The sequence below is a fragment of the Podarcis filfolensis genome (genome assembly GCF_964270895.1).
Source record: "Podarcis filfolensis genome assembly, chromosome: 9".
Classification (NCBI taxonomy): Eukaryota; Metazoa; Chordata; class Lepidosauria; order Squamata; family Lacertidae; genus Podarcis; species Podarcis filfolensis.
In genome coordinates this window covers 62,135,257-62,154,389 of record NC_139610.1, presented here as the reverse complement: position 1 = coordinate 62,154,389, position 19,133 = coordinate 62,135,257, and the positions used below count along the sequence as shown (strand labels likewise).

Here is a 19,133-nt window from a genome sequence, read left to right as displayed (position 1 = left end):
TGTGTGTTGTGTTTTTGACTTCCGGGAAAGGGGTGTGTGTGTATTAGCAACACATGATCCATCACACCAAGTTCTGAAGGTGCAGCGTGGAGGATATTATTATTATTATTATTATTATTATTATTATTATTATTATTATTGCACTTGGTTTTCATGTGTAATGCTTACCATGGTGCTCTTTGGGTTGCTAATTTGGTTTTTGATTGTGGATTATTAAAAATTATTTGATTTTTAATATGTATTTTAAGATACTTTGTATACTGCCCAGAGGCCCGCTCCCCCATCCCAAATATTAGCAGTATATAAATTGCTTAAATAAATGAAATTGAAACTGTTAGAAAAATAGTTTGCCGCTGGGCATCTTTTAGGAAAGTTATTCCAAGGAATGGAAGCTGCAGAAAAGAACTACCGCTCCTTTGTTTGCATGATGGGACAGGAAATGGCTCCTTTTGCCGGCATCACTTCCTGTGGTCCTGTTTCCCTGGTCTGTAGATGATTCCTGATTGGTTTCCCCTCTTCTCCTCCCTCAGGAAAAAACCAAGATACATGACTTGCTAGAAGAAGAGAAGATGTTATGTTGGGGATATTGGTCTTTGGGACACCCTGGGGAAGGTAACGTGCTGCAAGCGATAATCACCGAGCCCCGGAGCAGCGGGTTCATTCATGAGAAGAGTGTCAAGGAAGTGGCTTGTGGCGAGAACCATTCTATCTTCCTGCTGGAGGATGGTGAAGTGTATACATGTGGCTTGAACAGGAAAGGGCAACTCGGCCACGAGAGGGAAGGAAGCAAGCCAGGTAAGGTGGTGTCACCGCACCTGCAGCCAGGTGCTTGTTCGCATTTAATGAAATGGCTCTGCTGGTAGCTGGTTCTGGGGTTCAGGTTTGGCTTGTCTATGCTACTCCTTCCATTTTGTTATTAATTGCACCCCATCGTGGGAGGTTTATACTGAAGGGTGACCTAGAAATTATATTGAAATAGGAGTACAGTCTGGCAATGACGCCAGCCTGGAGGTATATAGGGCAGGGCCATGTTCCATTCTGGGTAACCTCCTGGGGGGCCACATGCTGGTGCTGAGCAGTAGGTCCGGGTGATAATACCGACATACCATCCGAAACCAGTTTGAAGTCCATATTGTGATCATCGGTTTTCATTATTTTTGACCTGGCAATATATTGTGAATCATGGTGTGTGTGTGTGTGTGTGTGTGTGTGTGCGTGCGTGCGTGCGTGCGCGCTATGCATAAATCACAGCATGGGGAAAAACGTGATGTCACCCAATGCCTCTTCATAGCTCCATCCTTATTTCAGACGTCATAGAAGCATGGAATCAAAAGAGTTGGAAGGGACCACGAGGTATTTAGTCCAACCCCCTTGCAATGCAGGAATCTTTTGCCCAATGTAGGGCTCAAACCTACAACTCTTGAGATTGAGTCTCATGCTCTACTGACTGAGCTATCCCAGGATATATCAGTATATTTGTGATGTTTTCCTGGTGATACATCGCGATGCTGAAAACCAAATATTGCCCAGCCCTGCTGTTCGCCTCTACATAGTTCCATCCTTATTTCAGACATCATCATATATTGATACATCACAATGTTTAGCTGGTGATGTATCACAGTGTTGAAAACCAAATATCGCCCAGTCCTGCTGAGCAGGCAAAAGAGCAAGAATCATAAATGTCACACTCGTGTAGTAGGCTAGTTTCTCCTCCCTCTCTGTCCTGCATCCGAACAAGCAGGAAGCATGGTCATAGTTCAAGGGCACTTTCCCACCATGGATCAGGGCCTGTGAAGGGAGAGGTTTCTGAAGGCCAGGTAGACAGGCCCCAGAGGCTTTCCTGACAGTGTTCCATTAGTTCTTGCGGCTGATGCTGGGAGTTTCCATTTCAGCCACTGGCTCCTGTTTGGCTCACATTTCATTCTGGCTGATCCCAAAGTAACCTTTGACGGGAGATAGTAGGCTAGTGTGTCAGGAGAGTGTCGTGTTCAGGTGATGCTCCCAGTCCCTTTACTCTTGAACGAAGAGATGCGTATGAGTTTAGTTTGGTCCATACTGCTGCCCAGATGCTTAATAGAAGGCTAGCAGTCCCCCCCCCCCGTCCCGTCTGTGGCCATGTCTGCACTATATATATTTCAAGTGGAATCGTACCACTTTAAACAGCCGGGCTTCCTCCAAAGAATCCAGACAACTTCAGATTAAGGCAGCTGAGAGCTGTTACCTTCATAGAGCTACAGTTTTCAGAGTTCCCTGGCAATAGGAACTGGTGGATAAACCACTCTGACCACTCTTAACTGGAGGGCCACAGCCTACAGATTCCTGCCTTTGAGGGTCGTGGTTCAGGGATTGGGTCTTGGGGGGAGACTTTTCAGTCTTGATACCCCCACCATGGATAGGGGATTGCCAGTTTGGCAAATATGCCTGAGATCCCTAAGTGTTATGTAAAAATAAATGGGTGGGAGGTAGAGGAAACTTAGGTCGGTATTACCAGTGAAAGTATACTCTTGGCTAAATTTAGCTTGTGCTTTTGAGTTGCGACCCAAAAAAGCTCTTTTCACAAACTTCCTCTTGCAGATTTTCATTCCTGAGAAGTTTGCTCTCGAAATCCTGCTATTCCATTTCTGTTCCATCTTCTTGTAGGGATTATTTAATCTGCCCCAGGCACCATGTTTTTGAAACTGTTTGTCCTTAATGTGTTTGCAGGGTGGATTTGGGGAGGCTTTGCCAGCTGGCTGTAACATACTGTGCTTTTTTCCGAACAAGGATGCAGAAAGTTTTCTGGCTTGGTACTGATACGCAAAGCATTTGCACTAACTAGCTGGCAATCTGGTCAAGCTCCCAGGTTTGAACTGTGTGCTTCCGAGATCATGATGGTGACAATTCATTTCTCGCTTTCTGCACCAAATTGTCTCGTAGTGACTTGTGTAATAAAAATAGCAGGAAACTTTAAAATCACATACAAAAACACATAAGACTTAAACACTTATCCATAAATATGGATCATCCAAGGAGTACCCCAGTTACAGGCATGAATACTAAAAGAGGTCACAGGCATTGCTAGTTATTCTCCCAATTAAGGAACAAAGCCCAGGGTAAATAAAAATGTTTTTGCCTGGCACATAGAAGAAGAAAAAAGAGAATGATATCACCAGGTGTACTTCGCTGGGGAAGAGTGTACCACAAGCAGGGAGACACGACTGAAGAGACCCACACCTGCCTCAGAAAATGCACGGGCCTCAGATGAGGAACGCATGGTCCAGGTTTGTGCTGCTTGAGGCACTGAAGTCTTGAGCTGCATAAGGCTTTATAGGCCAAAGCCAGCACCTTGAATTGAGCTGGGGATCGTGAGCAAGAGAGCACAGTAGCACTCAGATCCTGCATGTGAGTTTCCTGTAATCATCTGGTCGCAGTGTTAGAAACTCAGATATATGAGCTAATCGCTGAATGGCACCTTAAACCCAGGTTACGGTTGCCACAACAGAATATTTAGGCGCCATTTCCTCCCTGTTTCTATGCTGCTTTTTATTTTAAAGAAAGTATCTTGAGAGTGGTTTACAAAACATGAAAACGTCAAACAAAACAATCCAGAATAAAACATATTCAAGCTTCAAGGAAAGAATTTCAGATTCTTCTCTAACTGACATTCTGCTTTCTCCGTATTTATTTACCGACTTTATATAGCTGTCCTGTAGCAGAAGTAGCCTCTAGGAAGCCAGTGTGGTGTAGTGGTTAGAGTGTTGGACTAGGACCTGGGAGATCAGGGTTCAAATCCCCACTCAGATATGACCTTGGGCCAGTCACAGCCTCTTGATCTACCTCACAGGGTCACTGTAGGGATTAACTGAGGAAGGCGTGAACTATATACTCCTTGGTGAGATATAAAGGCAGTAATTAAGCTCTTCTGCTTAGCTGCTTAAGAAAGCTGGAGGGGCCAGCCAGATGGAGTTGCCAGTTGCCAACCTGTCATCCAGAGATATCTGCATGGTCGCAGGTGGACCTGCCCCATTTGCAAAAAGTCCCTGGGAAATTTCTAACACTGTCTGGTTGGCCACTGGGGGAACAGAATGCTGGGCTGGACAGTCCTTTGGTCTGATGCAGCGGGACTCTTCCTATGTGATAGGATCTGACCATCAAAAAAAAACCCCAACTGTAACAGGCTATCTGATGCCAGTCATTTGTCAGCTAGAAGAAGCTCATGGCTGAGGATGCCTCAGGTTTCTATGCCCTCAAGTATCTTGGAGGGCTGCAGGATGGAAGTTTGGAGGGTCTGTGAATGCTGCTGTAGATATTCCTCCCCATTGAAATGTCCACATCCGAAGATTTATCCTAGCAGCTGCAATTAAGGTTAATTAATGGGTGTTGTAGTGCAGCAGCTAGGAAGAAAATAAAGTAAATGATTTATGAATCGGAGACGTGTCCTCGTTTTGCACCCTTCTGCTCTTCTTGCAGGGCTGAAATCTTTTCCACCCTGGGATTTTTGTTTGGCGGTTTCAGGGACCCTGCGGCAATTAATTGTGCCTCCTTTTCTCCAGATCCCAAACGGCATTAAAGGGACAAGTTGATAGACCAAAAAGCACATTCCATCTGGGAAGGAACTGTTCCATCTGCTTGTGAATCACTGCGATGCGCATAGCAGCTGAAAGTGGGGAAGGGAGACTGTTCTCCTGGACAGCTATTTTCAGTTTTAGCAAGCTCTTAACAGCGCTGCCAGCCTCTTAGCGGGGCACCATCTGTACAAAAGCCTTTATGTTCTGCCTGGTGTGCTCCAGCAAGCTGAGCACCACCTCTGCTACTCAGGACAGCTAAATGGTAGTACGTGTCCCTTTCATGCAGAATACACTTCTCTCCATTTAAAACATGTTTACAAGCAAGAGACGGGGAAATCCTTTAGTCCCGAGACCTTAGCTGCCACCAGTCATTATAGATGGCATTCCCCCCCATTTTTTTATTCATTTTATAGCACAACTAAACAACACAAACAGAAAAACAATACAAACAAATTCTTGTCTTATCCTTATTTTTTCTAAACATTGTTAGGCGAGCTTCCCCAAGTCCCCCCATCTGATTTTCATTTTACCTCATCCTTAGCAGTTTACATATATCATAATTTCTAGCCCTTTTTTTTATCACACTTGCTTTTACCATAAAAATCTTTTTATCACTTACAAATAAAACTTCTTTAAAATACACTATCTTCTACTTCTAACCCTACAGCCTATATCCACTTCCAGAGCTATTCTAAGATTTAAATATTAACATATTTTTTCAAGTATTCTTTAAACTTCTTCCAATCTTCCACCACCATCTCTTCTCTCTGGTCTCGGAGTTTCCCATTCAGTTCGGCAAGCTCCATATAATCCATCATCTTCATCTGCCATTCTATCATAGTTGGTAAATCTTGTTTCTTCCAATTCTTCGCTAGTAATATTCTTGCAGCTGTTGTGGCATACAGAAAAAAAGTAACATATTTTTTGGGGATTTCACCCCCCATTGTAGACGGCATTGGTTAAACAATCACTGCCCACGTTAGATTGGAGTTACTCTGCAGATGAAAGTGGTCAGAGGCTTGTTTTGTTCTGTTGTCTCAGGAGGCAGGTACTGGACTTAAGTTATGGGTGACTATTTCTTAACGGTAGTTGAGCTTCTTGACAGTCAGCTCCTACTGCTTGTTTATTTGCTGCTTACTTGCTAGGGGAAAGGGCCATAGCTTAGTTGAAGAGCACCTGTCTTGCATGCAGAAGGTCGCAGGTTCAATCCTTGGCATCTCCCGGTAGAGATGGGAGAGTCTCCTTCCTGAAACCCAAGCAGTTTGTGGCGAGGGATGGGACTCCTGAGGAAAAATTATTGCTCTAAGTTGATGGGCTGTGAAGTAGCTCTCTGGATCCTGGCTGTGTGGCTGCACAGAGTTATAGGGCGCACACATAAACACCGCACATGTCTTCTGCATCTATGTTTCTCATCAGCCTCTCTATCATTTCAAAAAGGGTGAAAGCGAAATGACTTTATTTTCATACACCTCGTACCTGGCATTCCTTGTGAAGTCTTAAAAACCAAAAATCAGTGCAGTTTTTAGTTCAGTGACTAAAGTTTGTGCCTTTGTGAAAAGGCTCAGTCTGCCATCTTGATTCAAAATGGCGTCCAGTGGTATCCAAATCCATACAGAAAATCTGATCCTGAACCATCACACAGAATTTGGTTGTGATATATTAAGACCCTGTCCAAATGCGTAGCTGGCAAATGATTAGATGAGTTTTTTTTAAGGTGTGTATATCTCTTTCTGCACACATACACCCAAACTTTGCTTTGAACAATAATCACATGTGTTTTGTCGCTTAGCATGTTCCACCAGCATTATTCTTCTCTTTTCCCCTCAGAGCAAATTGACGCTTTAGCTGATCAGCGCATAGTCCACGTTGCCTGTGGGGAATCTCACAGCGTGGCCCTCAGTGACCAAGGCCAACTCTTTTCCTGGGGGGCAGGTAGTGATGGACAGCTGGGCCTCACAACAGCAGAAGACTCGGTGGCTGTACCAAGGTAATCGGAGCGGTTACCAAACGCCGTGCTTTGCTATGTAGCTTGATATCAGCGGTGTTCAGACTAAATAATCCCTTGTTGCTTTTTAGGGTGTGTGTGTGGAATGGAATTCTATTCACTGGCTGGGCACGTACCCACACCCTGCTGAACTTTATAGTACTACAAGGGAGGCTATATGTGCATATTAGCACACCAGTGCACATGTGAGGGGGAGGGGATTGCACATTTCACCTCCTGTCATGTGGAAGAACTGTGTGCCTGTACATTGGTGCATGTGTGGAGCTTTCTTGCGCATGCTGGACATGCGAGTGGTGGGAGGGTAGCTGTGCAATCCTGCAACCCCTTCTCACTTTATTTTAATGTGTGCTTGAGTTTGTGGATGCACCTCCCCTCTCAGTCTCTCGTATTTGCCTTCTCTACTGTTGCCCAGACCTTGGACCAACATTTTGGACCAATGGGCAACGCTGTGGGCATTGGACACAAAATGGCTGCCGTGGAGGTGTGACATTATGCAGCAAATTAGACAGCACATGCAGGGTGCAGCTTTCCCCATAATTTTCTTTTTGTACTTGAAGAGGCTTCACCTGTTGAATTTCTTCAAGCTGCTGTTCAGCCTGCAGTAGAAATCTTCTTCACTCTCCAGTAGTTTTATGTGTTAATTTGCACTGTGCGCTCTGGTACAATCTAAAAGTGCACCAGAGACCTTAATTTAAGAATCTCATCCCTAAGGTGATGCAAGAGCCAGGCATAGTTAGAACACCAAATGAGAGGATACTATAAAAAGGTTATTTTTATCTAAAGCTCCTCTTGTTGTCTGAACTGAACTGCAGTGTTTTAAAAAGCAAAGCCATTTTTGTTTAAGCTTCCAGAAGATGCCTTCTAAACTGTTTAACATAAGTTCCCTTCATAATGACACAGTTGTTAAAACTAGAGGTGGTATTTTAGTGTGTGCTTCTGCTGCTGTGTTGTTGTTTTAAAAAATAAAATAAAAGAATTGTTTTGCTCTTTTAGGTTGATAAAAAAACTGAACCAAGAGATGATACTTCAGGTCTCCTGTGGCAATTGGCATTGTCTTGCTCTTGCAGCTGGTATGGTAATATTAACTTCTAATAGCTAAGCTTTCTTTCTTTTTTATTTTTATTTTATTAACGTTCTTAAGTCACATATGTGTACATTATCATATTACAGTACAGGGCATATTATAATATAATTTCCAACATGTCTGTAAAGTTTATATACCAAATTTATGTACCTAAAGAAAGAAAAAATAAAATAAAATACAAAGATATAAAGCCATTTCAAAATAATATTTGTACCAACACTACGGAATTCCTGTCAATCTCGTATATTCTTTTTTTACAAATGAATGTACTCTTATTATTGTATATTTCTTTACATTTTATCTAGTACATTCCTATATCAATATGAACCCTTAATGTTGTTTCTCAACTAAATTTCTCTCCAATGTCAATCGAATGCTAGCATAGATAGCGAACCTTTATTATATTTTTGAACATATATCTTATACCTATCCCATTTTTCCATAAATTTTTGTTTTTAATTGTCTCTCAGGCTATTTGTCAACTGCGCCATTTCAGCAAATTCTTGTAGTTTATTATGCCAGTCCATTATTGTCGGGGCTTTTTCCTTCCACCCTTTTGCCACCTCTAATAGCTAAGCTTTCTTACTAGTTCTGCAACATTACTATTAATAGTATTAGTAGTAACAATTATGTTTTAGATTCTGCCTTTCCTCCCAAATGAAGTACAGTTGTACCTTGGATTCCGAACATCTTGGTACTTGGACTTTTTGGCTCCTAAACGATTGAAACTCAGAAGTGAGCGTTCCAGTTTGTGAACGTTCTTTGCAACCCAAACGTCTGATGGGGCTTCTGCGGCTTCTGATTGGCTGCAGGAGCTTCCAAACTTGAACCTCCAGCTGGTTTTTTTGGACTACAGTTCCCATCATCCCTGACCGCTAGTCCTGCTAGCTAGGGATGATGGGAGTTGTAGTCCAACAACAGCTGGGTTTACTCCTTAGCTGTTTCTTCTCCCAAAGAAGGCAAGGCAGTGAAAGCTTAGAATCAGAGTTTCCCTTCTCCTAAATGGGCTCCCTTCTCAAGGTGATGAGCCCCATCTGCTCCTCACCTCCCTCTACAACATGGGCAGAAACCACCTTCTTGACCATTGACCTACTATTGGTCTCATCTGTTCAGTCCACCACATCCTGTCTTTGCATGCAAGGGAAGTCCCTTACTCACTGAGGGTTTGAGACCCATTGGCTACCCTCACCTGGTTTAGCTGGCCAATTGAAGCTGTTCCCGGGGTGTGGCATGCTGACAGCTCCTAGGAGCTACAGGTGAGCTCTGAGTGCAGGGTGGGGGACCAAAGGTGGGTGGAGCACGACGTGTCCCTCACCAGAGGTACTACCTCCTCCCTTAACACATCATACACTCATTCTGTCAATATGCTGCTGTAATATAACAGGGGGGTTATTTTTCTGACCGCTGTTGCCTGTGTCTTGGTTTCTTTTTTCCAGATGGACAGTTCTTCTCTTGGGGACAGAACAACCACGGGCAACTTGGGCTGGGCAAAGAGTTCCCCTCCCAAACCAGTCCTCAGCGCGTCAGATCGCTTGAAGGGATCCCTTTGGCCCAGGTGGATGCAGGAGGGGCGCATAGCTTTGCCTTGTCTCTCTCCGGAGCCGTGTTTGGTTGGGGGAAGAACGCCTCAGGACAACTGGGGCTGAGTGACGAGAGAGGTAATTCAAGCAGTCGTCCGTAGACGACGACAATTATTGTTTTTGGAATTATTCTTGTGCTGCTCACCCAACGTGAAAGGAGACCTGCGCTTATTAGTTTTAAGACGTGAAGACTACTTTTCGTTCCTTGGTCCCACGGGGCAGCTAATTTGATTCTAGCCCAACTTGGTTGCAGAATTAAATCATTCTGTGATGCATACAACAACAACAGTAACAATTAATTATTGTATTTTTAACTCTATAGGACGCACTTTTTCCCTTCCAAAAATGAAGGGGAAATGTGTGTGCGTCCTATGGAGCGAATGCAGGCTCCTTGGCTTCAGCAATAGCAACACGAAGCCTCCAAAGTGCAGAGTGAGAGCTCCTCCCGCACTCCAGAGGCTTTGCATTGCTTTCACTGAAGCTGCCTGAAGCGCTCCGGGGGCTTCAGGCAGCTATCCGCAAGCCTTCGGAGCGCAGCAGGAGTTCCCGCCGTACTCCAAAGGCTTGTGGATGGCCGCCTGAAGCCTGGAGAGCGAGAGGGGTCGGTGCACACCAATCCCTCTTGCTCTCCAGGCTTCGCTTCGCTGGAGAGGCGCTGCACAGTTTTCCCTCTCTGTGCAGCACCCCTTCAGCGAAGTGGGAGGAGAAATGGAAGGGGCTCCATTTCTCCTGCCGCTTCGCTGAAGGGGCGCTGAGCAGAGAGGGGGAGAATTCCCCCCCCCCCGTTCTCCCCCTCCTGTGCGTCCTATAGAGCGAAAAATACGGTAATTAATATGCTTCCCATCTGTGTGGCTTCCAACAAATGAAACACATTAAGCACAGTAAAACATCAAACATTAAAAAAGAAATTCCTATACAGGGCTGCCTTCAGATGTCTTCTAAAATGTGAAGAAAGCTTGGCTGTATCTTGTGTGACCTCACTGCTTGGCTTTGGGAATAGTATACGTAACAGAGCTGATGGCAGCAGGTTGTTTTGTTAGTCCACTTCTGTAGCATCTTACTTTAATTATTATTATTATATATATAATCTATATAATAATCTTATAGGCTGAGAAACTGAGTTTAAGAGACCAAGACTTGCCCAGAGCTGCCCTGTGAGTATTGCAATATTTCACAACCTCGTTCTTTGTTTTCTCCAACTGCAGACCGGGAGTCTCCCTGCCACGTGAAGCTCTTGAGGACTCAAAAGGTTGTCTATATCAGCTGTGGGAATGACCACACAGCAGTCCTGACAAAGGTAAAGGGAAAATCCTTATTAAGCATCCTCAGGAGTACAGGTGGAGGAGACAGGAGGATTACTTGCAGGTTTTGAGTTTCCACACTTCCATCTGTGACTAGGCTTCTTTAATGAAAGCCGTGTTCTTCTATAATGAAGAGAAATATTCCAGAATGCTTCTCCCTCACCACTGAGAAACTGTATGTACTGTCCCTTGGGTGTACACCATCTGTCTGCTTTGACTTGTTTTTAATTTGTCTGCTAGATCTAAAACATCCTCCTTTGTCACTTCTGTCTGACTTAGTTTTTATGACCTCCACAGAGACATTGGTTTGGGTGTGGGCATCTTACTGTAATGCTTCTGTCCATTAAAAAAACCAAAACTAAATCAACAGCTGCCTGAGGATAAAGACAAAACAAGCACACCACAGAGGTAGAATAGGTCTCCCCTTCTTCTTAGATTTATGTATATTAATAATACTTCCTTTTCTTCTACTACTACTATTCATTATTATTACAATGGTACCTTGGTTCTCAAATGCCTTGGTACTCAAACAACTTGGAACCCAAACACCACAAACCCGGAAGTAATCGGTTTGTGAACTTTTTTTGGAAGCCAAATGTGCTCTGTTTTGAGTGTCTGCTTTTGTATTTATTTTGTGTTTTGGTTTTTACGGCTTTTTCGTTTCATTTTTGTGACTGTGTGGAATCCAGTTCAGCAACTGATTGATTGATTGTGTGACTGCAGTACGTTGTTTATTGCTTTCGTTTTATGGCTCAGTGGTCTCGTTAGACAGTAAAATTAATGTTGAATTGCTGTTTTCGGGGTTGTTTTTAAAAGTCTGGAACAGATTAATCCATTTTGCATTACTTTCTATGGGAAAGCGTGCCTTAGTTTTGGGACGCTTTGGTTTTGGAATGGACTTATGGAACGGGTTAAGTTTGAGAACCAATATACCACTGTAATATTATTAGTACCTCACCCATTTGACTGATTGCCCCAGCCACTCTGGGCCACTTCCAAAAAATATAAGAGCATAATAAAACATCAAACATTAAAAACTTTCCCACATAGATAGTTGTTTATTTCCTTGACATCTGATGGGAGGGCATTCCACAGGATGGGCACCACCACCAAGAAGGCCCTTTCCCTGGTTCCCTGTAGCTTCATATGAGGGAACCACCAGAAGACCCTCGGAGCTGAACCCAGAGGCGAAGCAACCTGCTCCGGTACCCTGAGCGGTGCTCATGCCAGAGGGCGTGGTGTGCGTCCCGGGGGCGTGGCGCATCGCTTGCAGGGTGTGGTGTGCCGCTGGGGGCTGCTGCTGATTGGGGGGTCTGTACAGCAGTACCTCTGGTTCCGAACAGGATCTGTTCCGGAGCCCCGTTCGCAACATGAGCAGAACGCAACCTGCGTCTGTGCATGCGCGGGTCGCGATGTTCCGCTTTTGCACATGCGCATGACGTCATTTTGAACGTTGGCGCATGTGCGAGCGGCGAAACCCGGAAGTAACCCTTTCCGGTACTTCCGGGTCGCCGTGGGACGCAACCTGAAAATATTTAACCTGAAGCAAACGTATGACTGTAATTTGTCCCCACCCCCTTTTTTGGAATGGCACCCCCTCGGAACGCCCCTGGCTAGACCTCAGTGTCCAGGCTGAAGCACGGGGGTGGAGATGCTCCTTTGGGTATACAGGGCCAAGCCCCTTTAGGGCTTTGAAGGTCAGACCAACACTTTGAATTGTGCTTGGAAACGTCTTTGGTGCCAGCAAATAACCTCATTTGCTACTGGAGATGATCTTTGAAATTCCTATGGCTGCCTGTGGTTTGTCTGCAGGCCTTGAGCACCGCTTTCCTGTTCAGCTGGGCAAGTGGCCGGTGCTGTTGTGAGAGCCTGCTCTTCTCTAAGTGGAACTATTATTGTCTGCCCTTTCTTTGCCAGAGTGGAGGGGTGTTTACTTTCGGCTCGGGCTCCTGTGGGCAGCTTGGCCACGATTCCTTGAACGATGAAGTCAACCCCAGAAGGGTCCTGGAGCTGATGGGCAGTGAGGTGTCCCAAATCGCTTGTGGTAGGTGAGTGAGCGCTTTGGTTCTTCCTTCGCAAGTGTGTGGCGCTGGGACAGGGGAATGGTCAGCCTTGCTCGCCCCCTAGCACAGTAGAAGCCGCAGCAGCTGGAATCTGCGGGGCTCAGAGTAGGATAATAGCACAACACATTCTTTCATATATCTTACATGTTCTCTGTACAGTGGTACCTCGGGTTACAAACACCTCAGGTTTACAGACGCCGCTAACCCGGAAGCAGTACCTCGGGTTAAGAACTTTGCCCCAGGATGAGATCAGAAATCTCATGGCGGCAGCGGGAGGCCCCATTAGCTAAAGTGGTACCTCAGGTTAAGAACGGTTTCAGGTTAAGAACGGACCTCCAGAACGAATTAAGTTCGTAACCAGAGGTACCACTGTATATAAATCCGTTCTTAAATTGCGTGGCCGTTGCTGTTTTATTCTTAAGAGCTGTTGCAGCGAGAGGTTAGGATGAGCAATGGAATCCCTGAAAGCTGCAGGTTCGTATCTGGACTTTTGAAGACACCTCAGTGCATTTCTTTACATCCGTTACGGCCAGATACATATGAAGGTGGAGGGTGGGAAAAGTTGTATACTGAATAAATGTTTAAATTGTAATATGGTTGGGGGGGGAATAGTATTTATTGTTTATTCAGTTTATATCCCACCCTTCCTCCAGGAGGAAACCAGGGTGGCAAACTGATCCACAGCTTTAAGCAAAGCATTTTGTTTATTCCAAAACGTTTATTTTATTCCTGCCTTGCAGGGGGTTGGACTAGATGACCCTTGGGTCCCTTCTAATAGTTCTATGATTTAAAACAATCCAAAAACAAGAGTTAAAAGCTTTCCACCCTTTGATCCCGGGGCTGGCAGGAACCGTATTTTCCAGCCACCGAATGTATGCATAAAGATGAATGTTTTCCAATTCCTCTTGACAGTTAATAATGAAAGAACAAAACACTTTCTCTACTCCATTTTTTTTTATTCCTGCAATTTAAAAAAAGCAACTGTAAGCAGATATATCTGTGCAGACTCTTATGAACTTTGCAATATTTTTGTTCTGTTGTTGTTTGCAGGCAGCACACTCTCGCCTTTGTGCCTTCTTCAGGAATTATCTATGCATTCGGCTGCGGAACCAGAGGCCAGCTGGGAACTGGGCACACCTGCAGTCTTAAATGTCCTTCCCCAGTCAAAGGCCCCTGGGCAGCTCACAATGAACAAATCTCTGGTAGATCAGGTAAGTTGTGACTCGAAGAGAAGCAAAGCTGAGATTCTGACACGTGCTCAGTGGGTGTAGGCGAAACCAGTGGGTGTAGGTGAGACCAGTTGAGACCAGTCAGAGTGCAAGTAAGCCTGAATATGCTGCTCTACCTTAGATATCGATCAAGCCATCACATTGCTTAATACTGACGTGTGTCATGCCCTTCTAGATTGTCAGCCTGAGAGCAGGGGCTGTCTTAGTGCTGATTTTTGTAAGCTGCTATGGAAAGGGTTTTTTGTTTCGTTTTTTGCTAAAGGGTGGGTTATAGCTGCCATAAATAAATAAATCACACATTTGTTTCTGAAGCAGCAAATTTATAATGCCCCAGCTTTACCATCTGTTAGGAATGTTGAAGAGTGACAGCTACTGTGCTGTCACTTTTTCTCTCTCTGTGCTGACAAAAAAGAGTCTATTATGGATGAGAACTTAAGGCCTCCATCTGCATTATGCATTTAAAGCAGTGTTACACCACTTTTTAAAATAATTTTTTAATTTGATTTTCGAAGAAAAGAAAGAAAAAGAATAAAGTTACATCAGAATGTCACACACATTCATGTATCGAGATTACTCTGAATCTCCTGACTCCCCCTGCCCCCAATCCCATCCGTGGGTCCTCTTAATTCTGTTTGCATCTGCATATCAATACTTCTCTAAATTTTTCATCTTCCTAAATTATCTGTAGTTTCTATTACATTACAAGTGTATTTAAAATCCTGCTAATGTTTCGACCTGTTTGCAGTGATTTTGTACATACGTTATAAACATTTCCCATTCTTTTTTAAAATTTCCTATCTTCTTGGTCCCTGAGCTTCCCAGTTAATTTTGCCATTTCGGCATAGTTCATCAACTTGATCTGCCATAGTGTTACATCACTTTATGCAGCCATGACTTCCCCCAAGGAATCCTGGGAACTGTAGTTTATTAAGGGTCCTGAGAGTTGTTAGGAGACTCTTCACATTAAGAAAAGCCCAAGTTTGATCCTCCGTGTCTCCAGTTAGGAATGGGAGTGAGACTGGCCTGAAACCCTAGAGAGCTGCAGGTGAGCAACGTAGACAGCACTGAACCATACAGATCATGGGACTCCCTTGGTGTAAGCCAGCTTTCTGCGCTCCTGCTCTGCGCTGTGTCACAATATGCCAAATAAAATTGAGTCTTCAGCTAAGCCTCAGAAGAGCATGCTGCTTAGAGGAGACAGTCCACCATTTCACAGTTTCTGAGACAACAGTTAATGCAGCAAAGAGAAAGCAGTGGCATAAGTTCTAAATAATGCAAATTAAGAACATGGTCTTAAAAAATAGCGAATGCCTTTGGTCTCTTGTCTTCTGAGTTGTACCAGGCAGACAGCCACCCCAAAGAGGCATTATGATCTATAGCATGGGTAGGCAAACTAAGGCCCAGGAGCTGGATGCGGCCCAATTGCCTTCTAAATCCGGCCCGCGGACGGTCTGGGAATCAGTGTGTTTTTACATGAGTAGAATGTGTGCTTTTATTTAAAATGCATCTCTGGGTTATTTGTGGGGCATAGGCATTCGTTCATATTTTTTTTCAAAATATAGTCTGGCCCCCCACAAGGTCTGAGGGACAGTGGACCGGCCCCCTGCTGAAAACATTTTCTGGCTCCTGAATAGCTTTTGTAATCCTGGTTTGCAAGGGGAAAGGAAGTACGTAAGGTGTTTGTGAGTACTGAGCCGTAACTAATTTGCTTCGTTCTTCTCCCAACAGATGCTTGTAAATATTACATTGTTAAACATATCTTCTCTGGAGGAGACCAGACGTTCGTGCTTTGCTCTGAAACAGAGGTAAATAGGGGAAGGCATGGGTTCCTACCCACGGCTGGTAGGGATGTTATTTGGCTGCTTCTCCTTTCTTCCCCGATTGGGCCTCAAACTCGTGCACTTCTGATAAGAGGGCAAACTTTATATGCGAAGGAAAGGCAGGTCCCATATACGACACAACTGTAACATCACTTGGCCTGGACGAACACTCGAGCATTCAGTGACAGGACCAGAAATGGGCAGGGCAGGAGAAATGAGATGCTGTCCATAATGAGGTTGGAGAGGACATCCAAACAGTCCCTGGGGAGTATGGTTCCTGGAACTGATAGATATCATCTCTGTGTAAGTTATCTAGTGGTAGGCGTGGCCTGTTCTGGGGTGGGGGTGGCGCATAGTAGGAAACCCCAGTCAAAAGGGCCTCCCTAGAGGGAAGCTACCCTAGCATGTTAACGAAAGCTGCAGTGAAGCCCCTCCAATCCCACTTGGCGAAATCCGCGTTGAGACCTACCTCCTTTTCCAGAATTCTCAGCCAGCGGATGATTTCCGGGCCATAAATCAAAGTGACTACACCTGTTTGATTAATGACGATACAATAGACATGTGGAGACAAAAGCTTTCGGAAAAGAACAATCCTAATTCAGTGAAGTATGTTCCTTTTTTGCTTTTCTGACGCACTGTTCAGTATTTCTTCCTTGTGGCTTCGTATGAAATCTTCATAGGTGTTCAAGGGTTGGGACGTAACCTCTGGAAACAATATGGCTGCCCTTTGATGGGTTGGCATGGGATGTGTTTGAGCTGCTCCTTCTGTTCTGAAATGACCCTGTAAGCTCATCCGTGGCCTATAGACTCCTATAGACCTCATTCCGTCGTCGTCTCCACCCCTGAGATGTGTGTGCCATAATGTCTGCCTTCCAGAGTGGAACTGAAAATCAGAATCCTTTTCTCGCATCATGCACCAGTGAATGTTCTGTTCTCTGTTGGCTGCTGGAGCAGCGGCCTTGCAGCTCAGGGTAGACAGAGGGCCTGCTCAGATTGTTGCTTCCACTGAGTGGTGTGATGGCTTACATTGCAGAACTGCAACTCCCATCAGCCCCAGCAGGCACGGCCAATGGCCAGGGATGATGGGTATTGTAGTTCAGCAACATCTGCCTGGCCAACATCCTTGGCTTACAGCAGTCTGTCGATGGAGACTCTGCAGCTCTCTGCTGTAGGTGCGTTCTAGTGTTGAGTCAGAGTTTGTTTCCAAGTATCACTTTCCAAATTTCCCAGCTACTTGTTAAGTCGTCTTCTGCCAGGCTACAGTACTTTTTGGCTTTTCTAAAATAGATGTGGGTGGTAGACCACATGTGTGTAAAAGCCAGAGGCTATCTAAGGAGATGTAGACAGTCACCTAGGCAACCATTGCCATTGTTTTTATTCTTTTTATTGCCGGTTTTTTTTCCTACTCTGAAATCCCTTTGTGATATTTTATGGGAAGTGATTCATAAATGGAATCAAATAATTTGCTGATGGGTTTCTGAAAGCAAGGAAATTCTAGGCACTTGTTTTTTGGGGGCGCCAGAGGAAGCGACTTAACTTTTAGAAATACTTCATGATCTTCAAGTGAGGGCTAGTCAACTAGTTCCCCAAACTTGGTGAAAAAAGCTTAGTGGGTAGAGGAGCTGCTGCTGTCTGGATTTCTGTTATGGACTCCTCTGCATCACATGGATAATTTTCATCCTGTCTTCAGAGGTCCCCAGGAACATTTGGCAGTGGCCCTGAAGATACCCGTCCAGGGTTGGGCAGGTGGAATCCATGCTTTGAGTTGTTTGATTCAGTACTCCTGAGGCATGACACAATTGTCCCATGCTGAAGCTGCCTCAGTCAGCCTCCACAAGGCTGACAGTATTGAGGCTGGGTTTGGAATTCCCTTTCTCGCGCAACTCCAAAGGGAGAACGGGCCACCTGGTGTCATAGTGACATCACGAGACTGACAGCTGGGTAGCCAATCTCCACAGATGTAACTTAGGCTACCCCAGCTGGTTCCATGATGATTTCACCTCAGAGCAAGGGCAACGAAACTCAAAAAGTAAATATACTGTGTGAAAAACAACAGCGAGGCCATATAACCCATATTCCTCTCTCTTCTTGTTCCTCCACTCTAAGCAGTGAGGTTGTGCAGATCCTGTCCTCGGCTGCCTGCTGGAATGGGAGCTTCTTAGAAAAGAAGTAAGTGCCTTAAACTTACATAGGGCAGGAGGAAACACCCTCTGATGTCTTCCAGGCTTAGTTCCTGCAGTGGTGACTCTTGATCAAGCAGATGTAAAGTGGGTGGCCAATGAGGTTTCAGTCTGTGAGGGCCAGTGTGGTCTAGTGGTCAGGGTGTTGGACTAAGACCTTGGAGACCCGGGTTCAAATCCAGGGAGCTCACTGTGTGACCTTGGGCCCAACCATCACCTCTTAGCCATTAACCTATGTCACAGGGTTGTTGTGAAAATAATATGGAGATGGGGGGAGCCATGTTTTTGCCACAAGGGGGTGGGGAAGGTGAGAATTATTATTTTTTAAGCAATAAGAAGTAGTTGGTGGCTTCCTGACCAAGGAGGGTGGAGGCATAGAAGAGGGGAAAATACTTGGACCCCCAAGACTAGCTGTTCTGCGAATCCTAGTGATGGTTACATAAGAGGCCTCACAGCCCAGGGCCAAACATGTGGAGGGGAGGAGGGACACTGCCTGACCCAGCAGCTTTATGTAAGATTTTTGACGGCTGATGCAGGCATAGAAAAAGCTCCCTGGCTGAACTTACATCCTGTCAGAACCAATTCTGTGTGCTGGCTCTGTACCGTTAGGATAACATGATCCTCCAGGCGCCTTGGAAGGAACCTTCTCGGGTCCGTTGTCTGTGTTGTTATGGCAATGGTAGCTAAGCTATCAGGGGCTACGTTTAGTGCTCTGTGCATCCTATGGGCTTTTAGCAGTCAACTGGCAAATACGGTATGTGATTTATCGTATTTTTCGCTCTATAACACGCACCCGACCATAACACGCACATAGTTTTTAGAGGAGGAAAATCCGTAGGCATGCCACCCGTAGGCATTCCCTCCATAACACGCACAGACATTTCCCCTTACTTTTTAGGAGGAAAAAAGTGAGTGTTATGGTGCAAAAAATACGGTAAATGGAGCTTCTTCCCCAAGAGGGCACCTGCTGTTGCAGCCTCAGCAGCTAACTTAGCAGCATGTTTGTGCCGGGGGAGGAATTTGTGGTTGGCGTTTGGAGCACTGATGTGCTCACGGAACACCTGTAAAATGCTACAGACGTTGCTTGTGATGTAACATCTCAAGAGCGTGTTAAGCTGCAGGTTTTTTGGTTTTACTAGAAGGATTGCAGGTCTTTTGCCTGCTGCCGTTTATTCGATTACTGGGTGTCATCTTTCCTTGCTTCATGGCAGCTAGAGAACCTCCAGCTGGATCTAGCAAATACTCACCTAATCTATCATCCTTTTCCCCACCATCAGGTGCTTCCAGAAAGCCAATAAGCTGGGCATGAAAGCAATTCCCATTC

The 19,133-nt window shown here is 45.0% G+C and overlaps 1 protein-coding gene and 1 long non-coding RNA gene across 6 annotated transcripts in view; one reads left to right on the top strand and one right to left on the bottom strand.

Moving 5' to 3' along the window:
* Positions 1-19,133, top strand: part of LOC310742147 (putative E3 ubiquitin-protein ligase HERC3) — a 51,352-nt gene that overhangs the window by 12,577 nt on the left and 19,642 nt on the right. For 3 of the 5 annotated variants that reach the window (XR_014538418.1, XM_083571097.1, XM_083571098.1), the window contains exons 2-11: positions 531-795; positions 6,375-6,534; positions 7,546-7,622; positions 9,073-9,294; positions 10,422-10,513; positions 12,435-12,565; positions 13,631-13,791; positions 15,538-15,614; positions 16,111-16,235; positions 17,739-17,798. Coding sequence is in view for 4 of the 5 variants with exons in the window: in XM_083571097.1 (XP_083427223.1) it covers positions 570-795; positions 6,375-6,534; positions 7,546-7,622; positions 9,073-9,294; positions 10,422-10,513; positions 12,435-12,565; positions 13,631-13,791; positions 15,538-15,614; positions 16,111-16,235; positions 17,739-17,798 (1,331 nt within the window). In the remaining variant the exon portion in view is untranslated. Of the gene's footprint in view, positions 1-530; positions 796-6,374; positions 6,535-7,545; positions 7,623-9,072; positions 9,295-10,421; positions 10,514-12,434; positions 12,566-13,630; positions 13,792-15,537; positions 15,615-16,110; positions 16,236-17,735; positions 17,799-19,133 lie in introns of all 5 variants that reach the window. The other 2 variants (XM_083571095.1, XM_083571096.1) reach the window with 1 other exon arrangement.
* LOC310742560 lies at positions 16,998-18,569 on the bottom strand. The gene is made up of 2 exons (XR_014538555.1): positions 18,376-18,569; positions 16,998-17,629 (listed from the first exon to the last, which is right to left on the bottom strand). It is a non-coding gene; the product is annotated as an uncharacterized lncRNA (long non-coding RNA).